This window comes from Cyprinodon tularosa, unplaced genomic scaffold, assembly GCF_016077235.1.
Source record: "Cyprinodon tularosa strain WSP-4 unplaced genomic scaffold, ASM1607723v1 ctg382, whole genome shotgun sequence".
Classification (NCBI taxonomy): Eukaryota; Metazoa; Chordata; class Actinopteri; order Cyprinodontiformes; family Cyprinodontidae; genus Cyprinodon; species Cyprinodon tularosa.
This window is the reverse complement of record NW_024039099.1, coordinates 66,131-81,949: the sequence shown is the minus strand read 5'-3', so window position 1 is coordinate 81,949 and position 15,819 is coordinate 66,131. Positions and strand designations below refer to the sequence as shown.

The window sequence follows — 15,819 nt, the reverse complement described above, 5'->3', positions numbered from 1 at the left end:
AGTGAAAACATGTACCACAAACACTAACTAAATTAAAGAGACCAATAAACCTAAACAGTTATGTTTGTGGTCAACAGGAGAGAGCTGGAGTACCCAGAGAAAATCTCACATGCAGAGGTAAAACATCCAAACCCCTGCAGGAAGTCTCCAGACCAGCGCTTTGTCTGAGTTGTAAAAAGGAGCCTATATGCTTCCTATCATAGTTCCTTTAGTGCAGGGAGTATGCACCCTCCTTACAGGTGCTAATAAGCTATAAGGAATCCCTAATCCATTGTGTGACTTGACTTATAAGCCCAGCCCACAGCACTACTACAATCTACGGGGACATTATGTCTTCCCTGCACTCTGTGTGACACATGCTAGTGTCCTCTGTTTGGTGTTTTATAAGGGAGAGCTTCAGCTGTTCACTTAATTTATGTAAATCTTGTTTTTTCTTCGTTTTTTCTCTCGGAACAACCAATGACCCCCCCCTCATCTATGTGCATGTCCGTTGTGTACTGACATCGCTAAGGCTGAAGGTTGTCTAGATTCAGCACATTAATCCAAAGCTCCTTCCCAGCCATGGATAGTGTTCTTAGTCTTGATCACAACTAATGCTGAAGGGATAGGAGCTAGGAACTGGAGCTAGGAAGCAGAGGTAGGGGCTACAGCTGGGGTTTAATGAGAAGATTTGAAGGACGGGTCCGATGTATCCTCTCTATCCTTGGATATCCCAGGATTCATTGCGAGACATAGCAAGCCGGCTGCTCCGTGATCGGAGGAATAACGTACGTGTTGCTGAACAGTGGTGAATGTTGAAAGTTCAGTTAAATATAATAAAAGTATGAGAATTATTCTATCTGAAATGAAAGAAAATAGTTGTTTTAATGGTTATTGAGTCAGATATGCGGCGTAATGTTTGATTTATCTAAAGGTTTTTATCTGTTACTGTGTAAATGAGTTTGGCTGTAATTTAAGGACAGATTCTAATATATCTGCAGGGTGGGGACTATAAATCTGATAGGAGTTTAATTTTTTAATTGCTATTTTGCACAATTTGCTTAACTAAATATTTTTTGTTGTTGAATATTAGAGATTTTTTATACATACATTGTATAGATTCACTGATATCTTTCTACCCCTTTTATAGAATAGAATAGAATAGAAATCCCTTTATTGTCCCACAATGGGGAAATTCTAGTGTTTACACCAGCAAAAAGATTATAGAAAAAAAGTTCACAAAAATGTGGATCTTAGAAAAATATATAATTATAACATAACAGAGAAGAGTTAAAAGATAAACAATAAAATATTGTACTGTAAAGTGTTTTAACAATATAAAAAACTGCACCTGTAGAATAAATAACTAATATACAGCTATAAACCACTCTATATTCTCATGGGTGTGATCTTTGTTCACTTTACCATAAAAAATTAGAAAAAATTAAAAAGAAACAGTTTGAAAAATTGGGTATTCATTCTTTTCCTGCTTTGAGTGTCACCTGTCATGGTTGCTAGGCAACAGAGGGTAGAGCGGTGAAAGCCGCCGAAGACTGGACCTGTTTGGATCCACAGCCCAAACTCTACCGGTCCAGGTAGACCGGTAGAGTTTGATAAATGCAGCCCATGAATTCATACATGATTATGGAGCCCGATTTAAGACCGGCTTTTATTGTGAAAGGCATGAGGGGGAAGGAAAGGGGCGTTTCTCCGTGCTGCTGGTGGTCGTGCACTCGTGGCTCAGGATCGGGAGCGCGGCAGTTACATGAATGTGGTTTATACGAGTTGCTGCACTTGCCCTTGGGAAAGGGGAGTCGGTCGGATGTGGATGGTCGTTTGGTGCATGGCGCGTGTTTTGAAGCTGCTTATGGAGAAATGTCTTGGGCCGTGAGTAGTGAGGAAACAGGAAGCGATTCTTGTGGGATGGAAGAGGGAAATAGTGACAATGAAGGGTGGAAGATAGCAACATCAAAAAATGAGAAAAAGCGGAAAAAACAGAGATCAGTTCAAGGGGAATCTAGTTCAGAACAATCCAGTGATGATCATTCCATACATTCCACAGCACAACAAAATGAATTCAAAGTCATATTCAAAGTCGTTAATCAGGCAGACTCTTTTACAAATTGGAATCCGGTTCACTTAACAAAAACCATCAATAAACTTGTCGGAGAAGTCAGAGGTGCCAGAATTCTGTACAGTGGAGACCTGCTAATTAACTGCAGAGACAGCGCCCAGCAAGGCAAAGCAATACGGATCAACAAAATTGACGGGATAAGAGTTCAGTGCAGCCTAATGGAGAACAAAAAGATCAGCAGGGGAGTCATTGGAGGAGTTCCTCTAAAAATTTCTGAAAAAGAGATTCTGGAAAACATAAGCGGTGCAAAAGTAAAAGAAGTAAAACGGTTAAAAACAACAAGAAACGGAGAAAGATCTGACAGTTTATCAGTGCTAATTAAATTTGAGGAAGAGCAATTACCAAGCAAAGTATTCATCGGTTACATAAGCTATAATGTCAAAATCTACAATCCTCCACCATTGAGATGTTTCAAATGCCAAAAATTCGGTCACATTGCAGCAGTTTGTAAAGGGAAACAGAGGTGTGGAAGGTGTGCAGGAGAACACGAATATGGTAAATGTGGAAAAGAAGCTATAATAAAATGCTGTAATTGTGGTGGAGAACATACTGCTGCTTATCGCGGCTGTGAAGCAAGCAAAAGGTCTGAGGAAATTAAAAAAATGAAATTTGAGCTCGGAATAACCTACGCTGAAGCTGCAAAAAGGATCCCATCTCAGTCAGAAAAACCCAAACCTACAGTTCAACACACGGCAAATTCCAAACCTCTAGAGAATCAAAAAATTGATGAAGACTCACTTATTGTTAAAAAGACAAATTTTGTTCTTTTCATGGTAGAAGTAATTAATTGTACTGCACAGACAACAAAAAAAACGGAAAAAATCAAAATAATAGTGAAGGCTGCAGAAAAATATCTGGACATTAAAGATTTGAACTGGGAGATGGTTGGAAGTATGATGGGAGGACCGATGGGACCATCAGAAACTGGCAGAGTTAAGATGACCTAGAGTAAATTAAAAATTATATGGGCAAATGTGATTTAGTATTATGTTGGTTTAAGTTACACAGGTTTTTTTTTTTTTTTTTTTTTTTTTTTTTTTTTTTTTTTTTTTTGGGGGGGGGGGGGGGGGGGGTGAATCGTTTTCTGTTTTCTTGCTTTACTCCATATCAGTTGGTGGCGGTAATGCACAATTCACAAGTCTGCCAACCGCCATAAAACCCCATAAGAAGAAGAAGAAGGATCGGGAGCGCGCGCTGTGTGACAGCTCAAAGCAGTCCACGTCAACAGAGAGTGAGCGCAGCGGCGGCAGCGATGGACTCCGCTTCCCTGGTGAGCTTCCCGGTGTTCGGTCAGGCTGAGGCCGCCTGCTGTGGAGCCCTTACAGGGGCAGAGTTCAGAGGCAAGGCGGGGGGATGGAGCTCAGCTGCTTTTCTGTCTGATTCTCAAAGGTTGTTTTTTTCACCGAGGCCGGTTTGATCGGTGCTTTGATGCATGAATTAAACCGAATCTGTGGATTTATTTCTGATCGGTGTGTGGTGGCTGAGATGGGAAACCAGCGCTGTTCGGGGCAGAACTTCCCCGGCTCTTCCTCTCCATTAAAGGGACCAGTTGATCCACAGCTGCCGGGTTTTATTTCAGCTCCACAGACGCTGAAAGTCCGGCTTCACGCAGCCCGCTGCCTTTTAATCCGGTTACCTTCTTCTTTTTTCTCCTTGCGGCTGCTGCGTGTTTCGGTGCGCGTGTTGAGCGTGAATGTAGTGACGTGTATAGCAGGGTTGGTGCCACGTCCAACGTTGTGCCTCGCGCACCGTGTCTTCAGCTGCATCCTGACGCTCAGATCTGTCCTCCCATTAAACCAAACCTGCTGCTTCCATCTGATCTAACAGCCTCATTATGTGACCATAAATGTTTGCTCTCCATCAGAGGTCTGCCTTTAAAGGGGCTCATTGGGACTTTATTCAAAGTTCTATTATACTGAGAAGTCTATTAAAAAGAGTTTTTTTTAAAAACACTGTATTTAAATTAAAGGAAAAGTCCGGCCATATTCAGAATTCAAACATCTTAAAGTACTTTAAATATAAAATAATTACATACTGTTCAATAAATAAGTGTTTTTATTAGTGTTGCACCGATGCTATTTTTTGGCCCCTTATACCGATACCTGGCTGTGTAGTATCGGCTGATACCGATACCATCTGTTTGAAATAGATGTGTGTGTGAATAAATGAAGAACTGCAAACTAATTGGATGTAAAATAATTGCCATCATGGCTTCCTGTCAAGCTGCTGCCCACCTTTGTGAGGCAGGAAAAAACAAATACAAAATGAATCTAGTAGATTCAGATAGATAGAACCGATCTATCGTCAAGTATCACAAAGACTTCTATAATGCGATTTCACTGGCTTGGGTTAGTAACGCGGACGCCACAGTGACTGCTGCTGCGTAATGTCCACAGTTGCACGAAGCCAGCCAGACACCCACTCACACATACGGTTTTCCAGCCCAGAAAATATGTTCGTAAACCGCCTGGATGTACGAAATCTCGCCCAATTTGAACCAAAGTCTATTGATCTCTTCGGCCATCAATCTAAATAAAAAACATTTTCTACTCATAGACCGCCATCCTAAACCGCCAAATTGGGAAACATCCCAACCTGCCAACAATGCACGTAAGACGGGAAACTTTAGCCATCAGATGCAAAACCCCATCATGCACCGCAACATATTTTTACAAAATATTCAGACCCAAATTTGCCAAATATAAGAGAAATATCGTAGTTTGGTTTAAAGAAAGCATTTTAGTTTTATTATAATTTAGTTTGTTGCAAAGATTTTCAGAGGTGTCAAGTAACCAAGTACAAATACTTCGTTACTGTACTTAAGTACACTTTTTAGGTATCTATACTTTACTCCATTACTTATTTTTCCTCCTACTTCTGTTTTCTACTCATTACATTTTCACACAAGTATCTGTACTTTCTATTCCTTACATTTTTAAAACAAACGTTACTCGTTACTCTTGGCTTCGGTTTAATGCAGAGGTCATGGATTAGCGGACCGTGGTCCGGTGTTATGCCGAAAAGTGCATCCCTGCCGAGATATACATCCCCAGTACGGGTGTTATGAACAACATTAGATCCAAAGATTTTGTCCGAGGTTCGGCTGATTTATTTTTTGTCGTCTCTTGTTTTTCACACACAACAATAAACAGTGATGCCGACAGGAGTTTGGAACTGCAAAGCTTTGTCTTAAGCGTTTAGAGACCAGTGTGATGCATAGCTATGGTGCATTCAGGAGCATTGGACATTTCCCACTTACAAGGAAAGAGACATAAACGGAACAGAACTTAACTCATATGTACTCAATGTATTTATTCCGAAACATTGTGGGCTTTCTCACTATACTGAATGCTCTATAATTGTATTTCTGTTATTTTTTTGATTATGCACATTTGTTAGCTTTTTATTCTAAAAAATCTATAATATTACAGCAGCAAATTATCAAAGTTTTTTAAAAGCCTGTTTAAAAGCTCCAAATGAGGCTTTAGATCATAAAGCGACAATTACACAGTCATTGTTTTACAGGCAGAATTAGCATTTTCTGACCCTTGACCTTTAACTACTGATGGATATACAGGAATACAGTCAAAGTGTCCACTCCTCTGAGATAGAATGGGATGCAGTTTTCTGGCAATTTCTATTTTTTTTATTTAAAGGAAAATTCTGGTTTTTAACACTTTTAGCCCATTTTCTGTAGTGTCCAGGATGAAATCGAATGATCGACACCAAAATTTTGACGATTGGTCCTGTCTCTGCTATTTGGCTCATGCAGAATCCCCCCCTGGGTGCTTCAGAATGGCTTCCATAGTGCATGTCCGATAATGTCCTTAAAACAACCTTAAACGTTCTTTTTTTAAAATATGCTACTCACCGGGTCGTCAGCGCTGTTCAATGACGTTCCAAAAAAAGTTTCGTAAAGAAAAACCGTTCCTGTCTTGTTTTATTTAGCATTTTGTAAATCCCAGAACTATTTTTTTCCGATACATCACAACCGCTTATAAACTTCCGCTTCCCGTTCGAATCTGAAGCGTTGCACACTCCAGTCCACTAGTTGGCGACGGTATCCTCTACCGTCAAACTCAAAGTCCAATATGTCCTCCTCAAGAATCCACCTTTCGTATTCCATTTTCAGAGTTTTTTTAAAGTGTTTAACAGAGACGTTAGCACCTCGACGTCGGAGTACACAGAGTGAAGCAGAAACACTTGGGCCTTGCGAAAAGACTACAACTAAGCGTAAACAGGCCCCGTTTCCGGTGGCGGAGGGATATTGACTATTCCAACAGAACTCAATGGGATTTACAAAATGCTAAATAAAACAAGACAGGAACGTTTTTTCTTTACGAAACTTTTTTTGGAACGTCATTGAACAGCGCTGTCGACCCGGTGAGTAGCATATTTTAAAAAAAGAACGTTTAAGGTTGTTTTAAGGACATTATCGGACATGCACTATGGCAGCCATTCTGAAGCAGCCAGGGGGGGATTCTGCATGAGCCAAATAGCAGAGACAGGACCAATTGTCAACATTTTGGTGTCGATCATTCGATTTCATCCTGGACACTACAGAAAATGGGCTAAAAGTGTTAAAAACCGGAATTTTCCTTTAAAAATTCAATGTATAACATGAATCCATAAATACCTAATTTGATTTCAGTGTTAAATTCTGTTTAAAGTAACAGATCATTAAAAATGTCTCCGGACCTTTACTGGTTGATGATTTTCTTTATTCAGACCGACTGATATTTAATTGGTTACCCCTGGTTTAATGTTTCTACATATTTATTTCCCGTCATGTGCTCCATCCAATGCAGATCATTGGCTCCATCCACATCTAGTGAAAACTAGTGTGATTGGATGAGTCATAGAACGCAAACACTCATTGGTTAGTTAAAGGTACACTAGGCAACCGGTGTTGATTTTCCAGCGAGGCTCCCCCCAGAGGGCGAAAGTAAAAGTGCACTGTCGTAAATATGCACAGCTGTTCTCCTGGTTTCTCCGTCAAGCCAGGCGCGGTTGTTTTGAGCTTAGCAGACAGACGAACGCAACGAATGACTAAGCATCTGACGCGCCGCAAACGCGCTGCTGCTCGAGATGAAAAAATTGAATTTTTGCTGTCAACCAATCAGAGAAGCTGATCTAGGAGCTGGCAGGGAGAGAGACACAGCGCTGATGATCACTCATTTTAAACAGTTTATTGACGCCTAAATTAACTTAAAATGCAGAAATCTGCCGGCAGAATATGTTGGCTTTTATTATCCTGCTGCCTGCAGTTTGGATTATTTAGATGAAAAACACCTACCAGCTGCCGCGGTGAACCGCGAGGAGGCGACCAGGCCAGAGGCTGCTGATGAAGGGATCCCTACTGTCGCCGCACCGCTGGTATGTGGGGGTCTGAGCGTCTCCGACAGAAAAAATATTGAAGGCAGGATAATAATCTGGATGAACTGACGGCACTGATTACGTTTTCAGGTGTATTTTCTCACTTAAACACATATTAAAACTACTTTATTCCCACTGATCACAGCAAATATAGCTGCAAGGCAGAGAAAGGATAGTGAAGCTCCGCCCAACGCGCCTCAGACACACTTTTGCACGGCGCAGCCAGAGCAGCAAAGCTGCTTCAGCCGCGCGTCAGAACTAACTGGTACAAGCAGCAAAAATGAAGCAGCAGACGCGATTTTGCTGCGTCCGGTGTGAAAGCAGCACTACACAAAGATCGCCACTGTCTTCTTCTTCTTGTTTTACTGGCGACTTGCAACCAAATGGAGCATTATCGCCACCTACATGATCTTATTTATGTTTCCTTAAATCCTTAGGTTTAGTCCAGTTTGTTGAAGATAAGATGACATGATTTTAAGTACTGTCTTTCAGGATTTATTGATCGCCACTGTGCTAGCAACGAGCATGCTCTTAACTGGGGGGTGTAGCAGTTCTCGCCGTAAAGCAAGACTGACTCTCACGAGACTTCTGAGCCTGTGGGTGCGGGTCGGTGCTCCTGCAATTGCAAGTACGGTATTTCCCCCACAGACCACCAGGGCGGCCGAGAATACCTTTGTTCAACCTGAAATGACTCATTTAATCATCCAAAACGTTACGGAACACATTAATTAACTGAAAAATGTTGCATAGTGTGCCTTTAAAGGAAATCATCAGAAGCAAGCAGGTGTTCTTCAAACTGCTAACGTGAATTGTCTATGCCATGCTACAATGTGGGATTCAGAAAAAGATGTTGAAATGTCTGAAAGGTCGGACACAGGCGAGAGCGTATCGGGAGACGGAGACCAACAAGACCTCCCTCATCCTTGGCCCTATCTCAGAGAATTTTTAGAAATAGTCGAAAAATTGAGCTTTAATTCATATAGTGGCATCTGGCTGTTTTTTAAAGGTTACTTTATACTTTAAGTAGTTTTTGGAGCACATACTTTTTCACTTTTACTTGAGTAAAGAGGTCAAGTTGATACTTCAACTTTTACCAGAGTGTTTTTAAACTGCATTATCTATACTTCTACTTAAGAAACAAATGTGTACTTTTGACAGAGGATTTTGCAGTTTGAAGAAATAGAAAATGACACCATCTGCCAACCGTCACAAAGAACGTGCATAATAGGAAGGGCTATATATACGGCATGTATCATTTAGGTAGTTATAGGGTTGTCAAAAGTATCGATACTCAAAAAAGTATCGATACTGAAATGTTGTATCCGGATACAATACTCATTTTCAAAAGTATCGAGTACCAGTCGCACCTAAACAGTCATTCATCTAAAGTGCAGAATAGAGGAAAATGCACTTTCTGAACACTGTGATTGAATAATTCTGTGCACTTTTCAGTTTCAGACTTTTTTTGTAACAGGTGCAGCTGCTGAGAATTATTTTTGTTTCTTAACCGGTTTGTCTAGTGTCATTGTTATGTGTGCAAAGCATAGCCAAGTAAGGAAAACTTAATTTTAATTTTGTACGTTTTTTATCAAGCTTGCTAAATACTGTGCACAGCAAACAACCTCAAAATGTTGTTCTTATTGTTTATTGTATTTATTTATTTATTGTATTTTAATTATTAATCAAAATATTTCTGTTGAAATTTTATCCTTGTGGTATCGAAAATGGTATCGAGTATCGAATATTTTCCTTAGTATCGGTATCGAGTTGAAAAGTTTAGTATCGTGACAACCCTAGGTAGTTAACATTGGATTACTTCCTGAGCTCCTTCAGTTAATTACTGTCACGATTAGGAGCTTCAGACGGAGAGGAAGTGTTGAGGCCGCTATGATTTAAGGAGGACGAGCCCTCAAACGCTGAAATTAGGACCGGCCCACATCTTACCAGTCCGAGCCTGCTACCTGGAATGGGTGACAATAGTGGAATAAACTTTTGGCTCTCGAAATGGTATCAGTGCCCTATTTGTTGGTACAGATGCCAGTGCTGAATCGGGGCCCGCCCAATACTGGTATCGGTGCAACACTAGTTTTTGATTAAGAATAAGTTTCAGTGATGGTGAAGTGAAGCCTCATTAGGCATTGAAACATTTGGGCTAATTGCTTCAACGATCCCCTCAGTTCAGGAAGCTTCATGTGAACATGTCGCCACCTACTGGTGGAGTGCAGAACTACAGTTAGTGATATAATTGGGATTTTTTTTGGAATTACTTTTCTTTTTTTTCCCATTTAAGTTCCTTTGAAATTGATAATTATTGGTGTGTATAATGAAAAGTTTTTGTTTGTGTGAAAAGTGTCTTAGAAGAGAACAATGATTTAAGGTACAATAATTTTCTGCCATTTAAATGAAGCAGCTGATGCTGAAGCTGGAAAAATGGAACTTCGGCTGCTCGACGCGCCGCATCAACCAATGAGAAAAGCTGATCTGGGAGCTGGCAGGGAGTCAGAGACAGCACCGCTGATGCAGAGCGCTATGATCACTCCTCTCAAACAGTTTATTAACGTATAAATTAACTTAAAACGTAGAAACCTGCCGGATCAGACCAGGATCTTTTCTGGTACTTCAGGCTGACATTTTTTCTTGTAAACAGCATTTCTGTGGATAACGCTGCTGTTGTTTTAATGTCATCAAAGATTTTTATATAAAGGTCCAAGATAACTTGAATAATACAAAAGAATAATAATTATTGTATTCAATAGAAAAAAAAAACTATCCAAACCAACCTGACCCTGTGTGGAAAAAGTAGCTTATCCCAATTGTTAAATTATGACTTAACTGGGATTTATCCACTTTTCCTGGGAAGCTAATTCCACTTCCATCCAGACCTTACCTTCAGATGCAATAGTTTAAATAGAACTTCTTTGGGGCTTGAAATGTCTTAAAATGAAACCCATCATTTTTAAAAATCTGACGATAAGAAAAAGTCCAGCTTTGCAAAGGCAAATCTGAAGCCTCTTTCCCACTGAAGATAGCAGGTTAATGTGTGTTTTTCAAACATGGGTCGACCCGCTAACAATCGGCCTTTGGCTCCCTTCCCACTGGCAAATAAGGCTGGTCTAACCCCTCGTTGGCAAGTTCAGTTGCCCCCCCCCTCCCCCCCCCCCCCCCCCCCCCGCTGCTGCATGTCTGGTGACTCCATCACACTGGGCTGGCGTTGGTGATGTCACCAGCGCGACATAAATCAGGACAGTAAACAATGGAGAGCAACATGTAAGTAAGCCAGGGCGTAGTCAGTGTGCTTTATTGTTTCTCTCTGAATCCCTCTCACCAGAGCTGCTCCATGTTCGAATGGAAACCGTTGTTTCCGCTTGTTGGATCAGAAGCGACTGGCGTGGTGTGTTGACGTGCGTACGTTGCGTTTAATGGTGTCACGTAATTTAGCGATTCAACCCGGCTCTGGTGTTCCCACAGCATGATGATCAGAGTCGATGCCATTTTAACTTGGGTCACTTGCCAAGTCGTTTGACCCGAGTAGACATGTGAGTAGACACGTCAGTGAGCTGTTCCCACGGCCACTAAAAGCTCATTGTTCCCGGGTCGAAACGGGTTTTATGGCCAGTTTAACTTTATTGATCTCATATTAGAGAAATTTACCTCTGCATTTAACCCATCCCTGTGTGGAGCTGTGGGCTGCCACTGTACGGCGCCCAGGGAGCAGTGTGGGGTTAAGGGTCTTGCTCAGAGACCCAGAGTGGCAGTCTGTGGGAGTGGGGCTCGAACTCAGAACCTCAGGATTCCAAGCTCTATGCCCCAACCACTAGTCCGCCACTCCTCTAACTGCTAATGTTGCTAATGCTACATCCACATAGGGTTGGACACCTCGTGAATACCAGCTGACCAGATTGCCTTTACCCTTCCTCGTGTGGACATTTTTTTGTTTTAACCCCCTTTGTGTGTGAAATGATTTTCAAATATGCATCGAATTGGATATTTGTGACATGAACACATGGAAAACAAATTATTATCCAGCAACTCACTTTAATACAAAATAACAAACTTTGCAGAATAAAACAAGTATCTTAAACATAACCCCGTCCTGCTTAACTTCAAACTGTATATATATGAATATAAAACAATTAATAAATGGTGCACATTTTTGGTGCAACAGCAAGCTTGTGCAAACTTGTAAACATATTTGTGCCGTGAATGCAAAGACTGTAGGCTACAGTTGGAAAACCGAAATAAAAATAATTTGCTAAATGCCAGATTATGTGGTGACTTTTTCCACTTGTATTTCCTCTGAGCTCTTGCAGCAGTGAGGGGTTGTATGTCGTTGAGTGCTGCAGAGTAAAGCAGCGTCAGCATTTAAGTTAGGGATGCACTTAAATGCTATATCGGATATCGGCATATCGGCCGATATCCGATATGCCGATATTTTAAAACTCATGTAGCCGATAACCGATATCGATACCGATGTTAAAGCTGGACAAAAATAAGTAGTCATTGAAAATAGCAGTTTTGTTATCCATTTCTGACACTTTGAAAAATAATATACTCAAATATATTTTCATATGCTGATATCAAATTGATTTTTAAAAACGCGGTATCGATCTATTTTACTTTCAAAATCTCGTGAAATTTCATCGTTCTGTTACAAACTCTTGTGATATTTTGCAAATTCTTGTGAGATTTTGTTAGTAAAATACAGGTGCTGTCATAAAATTAGAATATCATGAAAAAGTAGATTGATTTCAGTAATTCCATTTAAAAAGTGAAACTTGTATATTATATTCATACATTACATACAAACTCATATATTTCACATGTTTATTTTGTTTAATTTTGATGATTACAAATGACAACAAATGAAAATCTCAAATTCATCATATCAGAAAATTAGAATATTGTGAAAAGGTTCAAAATTGATGGCCCCTGGTGCCACACTCTAATCAGCTAATTAACTCAAACCACCTGCAAAAGCCTTTAAATGGTCTTTCAGTCTAGTTCTATAGGCTACACAATCATGGGGAAGACTGCTGACTTGACAGTTGTCCAAAAGACGACCATCGACACCTTGCACAAGGAGGGCAAGACACAAAAGGTCATCGCTAAAGAGGCTGGCTGTTCACAGAGCTCAGTGTCCAAGCACATTAATAGAGAGGCGAAGGGAAGGAAAAGATGTGGTCGAAAAAAGTGTACAAGCAAGAGAGATAACCGCACCCTGGAGAGGATTGTGAAACAAAACCCATTCAAAAATGTGGGGGAGATTCACAAAGAGTGGACTGCAGCTGGAGTGAGTGCTTCAAGAACCACCACACACAGACGTATGAAAGACATGGGTTTCTGCTGTCGCATTCCTTGTGTCAAGCCACTCTTGAACCACAGACAGCGTCAGAAGCGTCTTGCCTGGGCTAAAGAGAAACAGGACTGGACTGCTGGTGAGTGGTCCAAAGTCATGTTCTCTGATGAAAGTAAATTTTGCATTTCCTTTGGAAATCAAGGTCCCAGAGTCTGGAGGAAAAGAAGAGAGGCACTTCATCCACGTTGCTTGAAGTCCAGTGTAAAGTTTCCACAGTCAGTGATGGTTTGGGGTGCCATGTCATCTGCTGGTGTTGGTCCATTGTGTTTTCTGAGGTCCAGGGTCAACGCAGCCACATACCAGGAAGTTTTAGAGCACTTCATGCTTCCTGCAGCTGACCAACTTTTTGGAGATGCAGATTTCATTTTCCAACAGGACTTGGCACCTGCACACAGTGCCAAAGCTACCAGTACCTGGTTGAAGGACCATGGTATCCCTGTTCTTAATTGGCCAGCAAACTCTCCTGACCTTAACCCCATAGAAAATCTATGGGGTATTGTGAAGAAGAAGATGCAATACACCAGACCCAACAATTCAGAAGAGCTAAAAGCCACTATTAGAGCAACCTGGGCTATCATAACACCTGAGCAGTGCCACAGACTGATCGACTCCATGCCACGCCGCATTGCTGCAGTAATACAGGCCAAAGGAGGCCCAACTAAATACTGAGTGCTGTACATGCTCATACTTGTTCATACTTTTCAGTTGGCCAACATTTCTATAAATCCTTTGTTTTTATTGGTCTTCAGTAATATTCTAATTTTCTGATATGATGAATTTGGGATTTTCATTTGTTGTCATTTGTAATCATCAAAATGAAACAAAATAAACATCTGAAATATATGAGTTTGTATGTAATGTATGAATATAATATACAAGTTTCACTTTTTAAATGGAATTACTGAAATCAATCTACTTTTTCATGATATTCTAATTTTATGACCAGCACCTGTAGATCGATACCGCGTCAACATATCAACATATAAAAATATGGCAAAATGTTGTGAATTTTCGGGGGATTTCGTAGCATAACGATGACATATAGCAATATTTCATTAGTAAAAGAGATTGATATGGTGTTTTTAAATGGCAATATATCAGCATATGAAGATATTGGGATATTTTAATGTATCAATATTATTTCCCTCGTCTTTAGAAGTTTTTAAGTCTGTAAAAACTGAGTTTTTTTTAGACTTTAGAAACTCAGAAGCTGATCAAATATCGGGTTAAATATCGGTGGGGTGGCCGATGTCCGATATTCAGTTTTAAGGCCAATACCGATAGGGGGCCGATTATATCGTGCATCCCTAATTTAAATTACTCCGTTTGTCCTCCATGCTGCTCTTTTGTCTCCCGCTATCTTCTCTGTGAGCAACACTTGGCTCGACCAATGGGATGAGGGGAATCTGGATCATTACATATATGCTGTCAGCTCATTGGTCACAACTCAGAACGCATTTTGTCCCGTTTTACTCTGAGAGTAATACGGGACAAAATGCGTTCCTTTTCCACTAAATACGAGACAGATACTTCTATTTCTAAATACGGAGCATTTCCGTGTTCCAAGGGACGGCTGGAAACCCTGCATCCACATAAACTCGCCTACACATAAGTCAAATTTCCATGCTTACTGTTGTGAGAAGAAAAGTGTAAAAATGGGTCCAAATGAGCTTAAATTATTTATTGTTTTCTCCTAAAATTGATTAATAATGAATCTATAGACTACTTTAGATGGTTATTATTGGACATGAAATGGATTTCTTGGTGTTCTGCTTGGAAAGTAAGGCTGGATGTTCTGATGTCGCCTATTTTCCTGTCAAACACCAGGAAAAGTGTAATCCTGCTGTTCTGGACTCCAACAGGGTGGGGACGCTCAGCCCTCTGATTGTATAGCAGGATTCACACATATCTGTTTCTTTACTGCATCGCTACCAGGCTCTAGCCTCGTGAGACCATCCTGATCTCGCGAGCTTTCAAGGTTTCACTCGCAGATCAGTTTGGAGACTCTCCGTTGAAGAAAATTTGGAGCCGTTCACCAAATGAACGTCCAATCAGCGTTGGCTTTGAGGCGGGTTGAGGTGTGACGCAACGAGAAGCGCGACAGTTCAGTCTAAAGAACATGGCGGCTTCAGCCGATGAAACTAGCATTAGCGTGGCTATCGAGCAAGTTTTATCGGAATTACAGAGTATTTCTTCACTGAAAGAAGAGCAAAACACTGCTCTGGAGGCTTTTCTCAGAGGAAAAGATGTTTTTGCTCTTCTCCCGACTGGTTTCGGCAAGAGTTTGATCTATCGATTGGCTCCTCTTCGTCGTCGCTCTGTTAGTACGTCATATGCTTCGTTGATCTGATTGGTTTATTTGACCCGTCTATCACCAACATAGGCCAATCAGCTAACCAGTATTTTCGCCCCTTCCCAAAATTACTTCAACGGAAGGTTTCCAGATGGATATGCGGAGCAAATCTCATGGATAACATTAAAACAGAATCCCAGAAACAAACGGCTCTGTCTTCAATATGAGCTTTACTGCTCAACTCATTTGCTTTATTCTTCTCCTCCTGTCTGCAGTTCTTGGTTTGTTCATCCTGGCATTTCTCTGTGAATGCGGTAAAAACAGTGACTTTTATAAACGACATTTTGATTTTCCTTCAGGACTTTTCCCGTCTATTAGGGAACAAGTTAAATTTTCTCCTTCATGCCTTCGCTCTGATCTGCATCTCACAGATTTCTACCTCAAAATGCTTCATAATTGCTTCAAAATGTCAGGACATGTTTGCATCAGTTTATTTGAAGCATTTAACTCCTGAGCTTGAAGGATCTTCTGACCTGATGGGATGGACGGCGAGTCTGAGCGGACCTGTCATCGTTCTCCCTTCTGAGCTTCTGGTCCAAGTTCTGTGATACACTCTGACTGTGAATCTCTGCTAGTCAGTGCATAACAGAACTTTGTCCCGGGCCTGAAAATGCTTCAGTA

General features: G+C 40.8%; 1 protein-coding gene across 3 annotated transcripts in view; it reads left to right on the top strand.

The window, feature by feature from the left end:
- Positions 1–3,296: 3,296 nt before the first annotated feature.
- copz2 (COPI coat complex subunit zeta 2) overlaps positions 3,297–15,819 on the top strand; it is a 36,819-nt gene continuing 24,296 nt past the window's right edge. For all 3 annotated transcript variants that reach the window (XR_005281813.1, XM_038297102.1, XM_038297100.1), the window contains exon 1: positions 3,297–3,383. Coding sequence is in view for 2 of the 3 variants with exons in the window: in XM_038297102.1 (XP_038153030.1) it covers positions 3,366–3,383 (18 nt within the window). In the remaining variant the exon portion in view is untranslated. The remainder of the gene's footprint in view (positions 3,384–15,819) is intronic.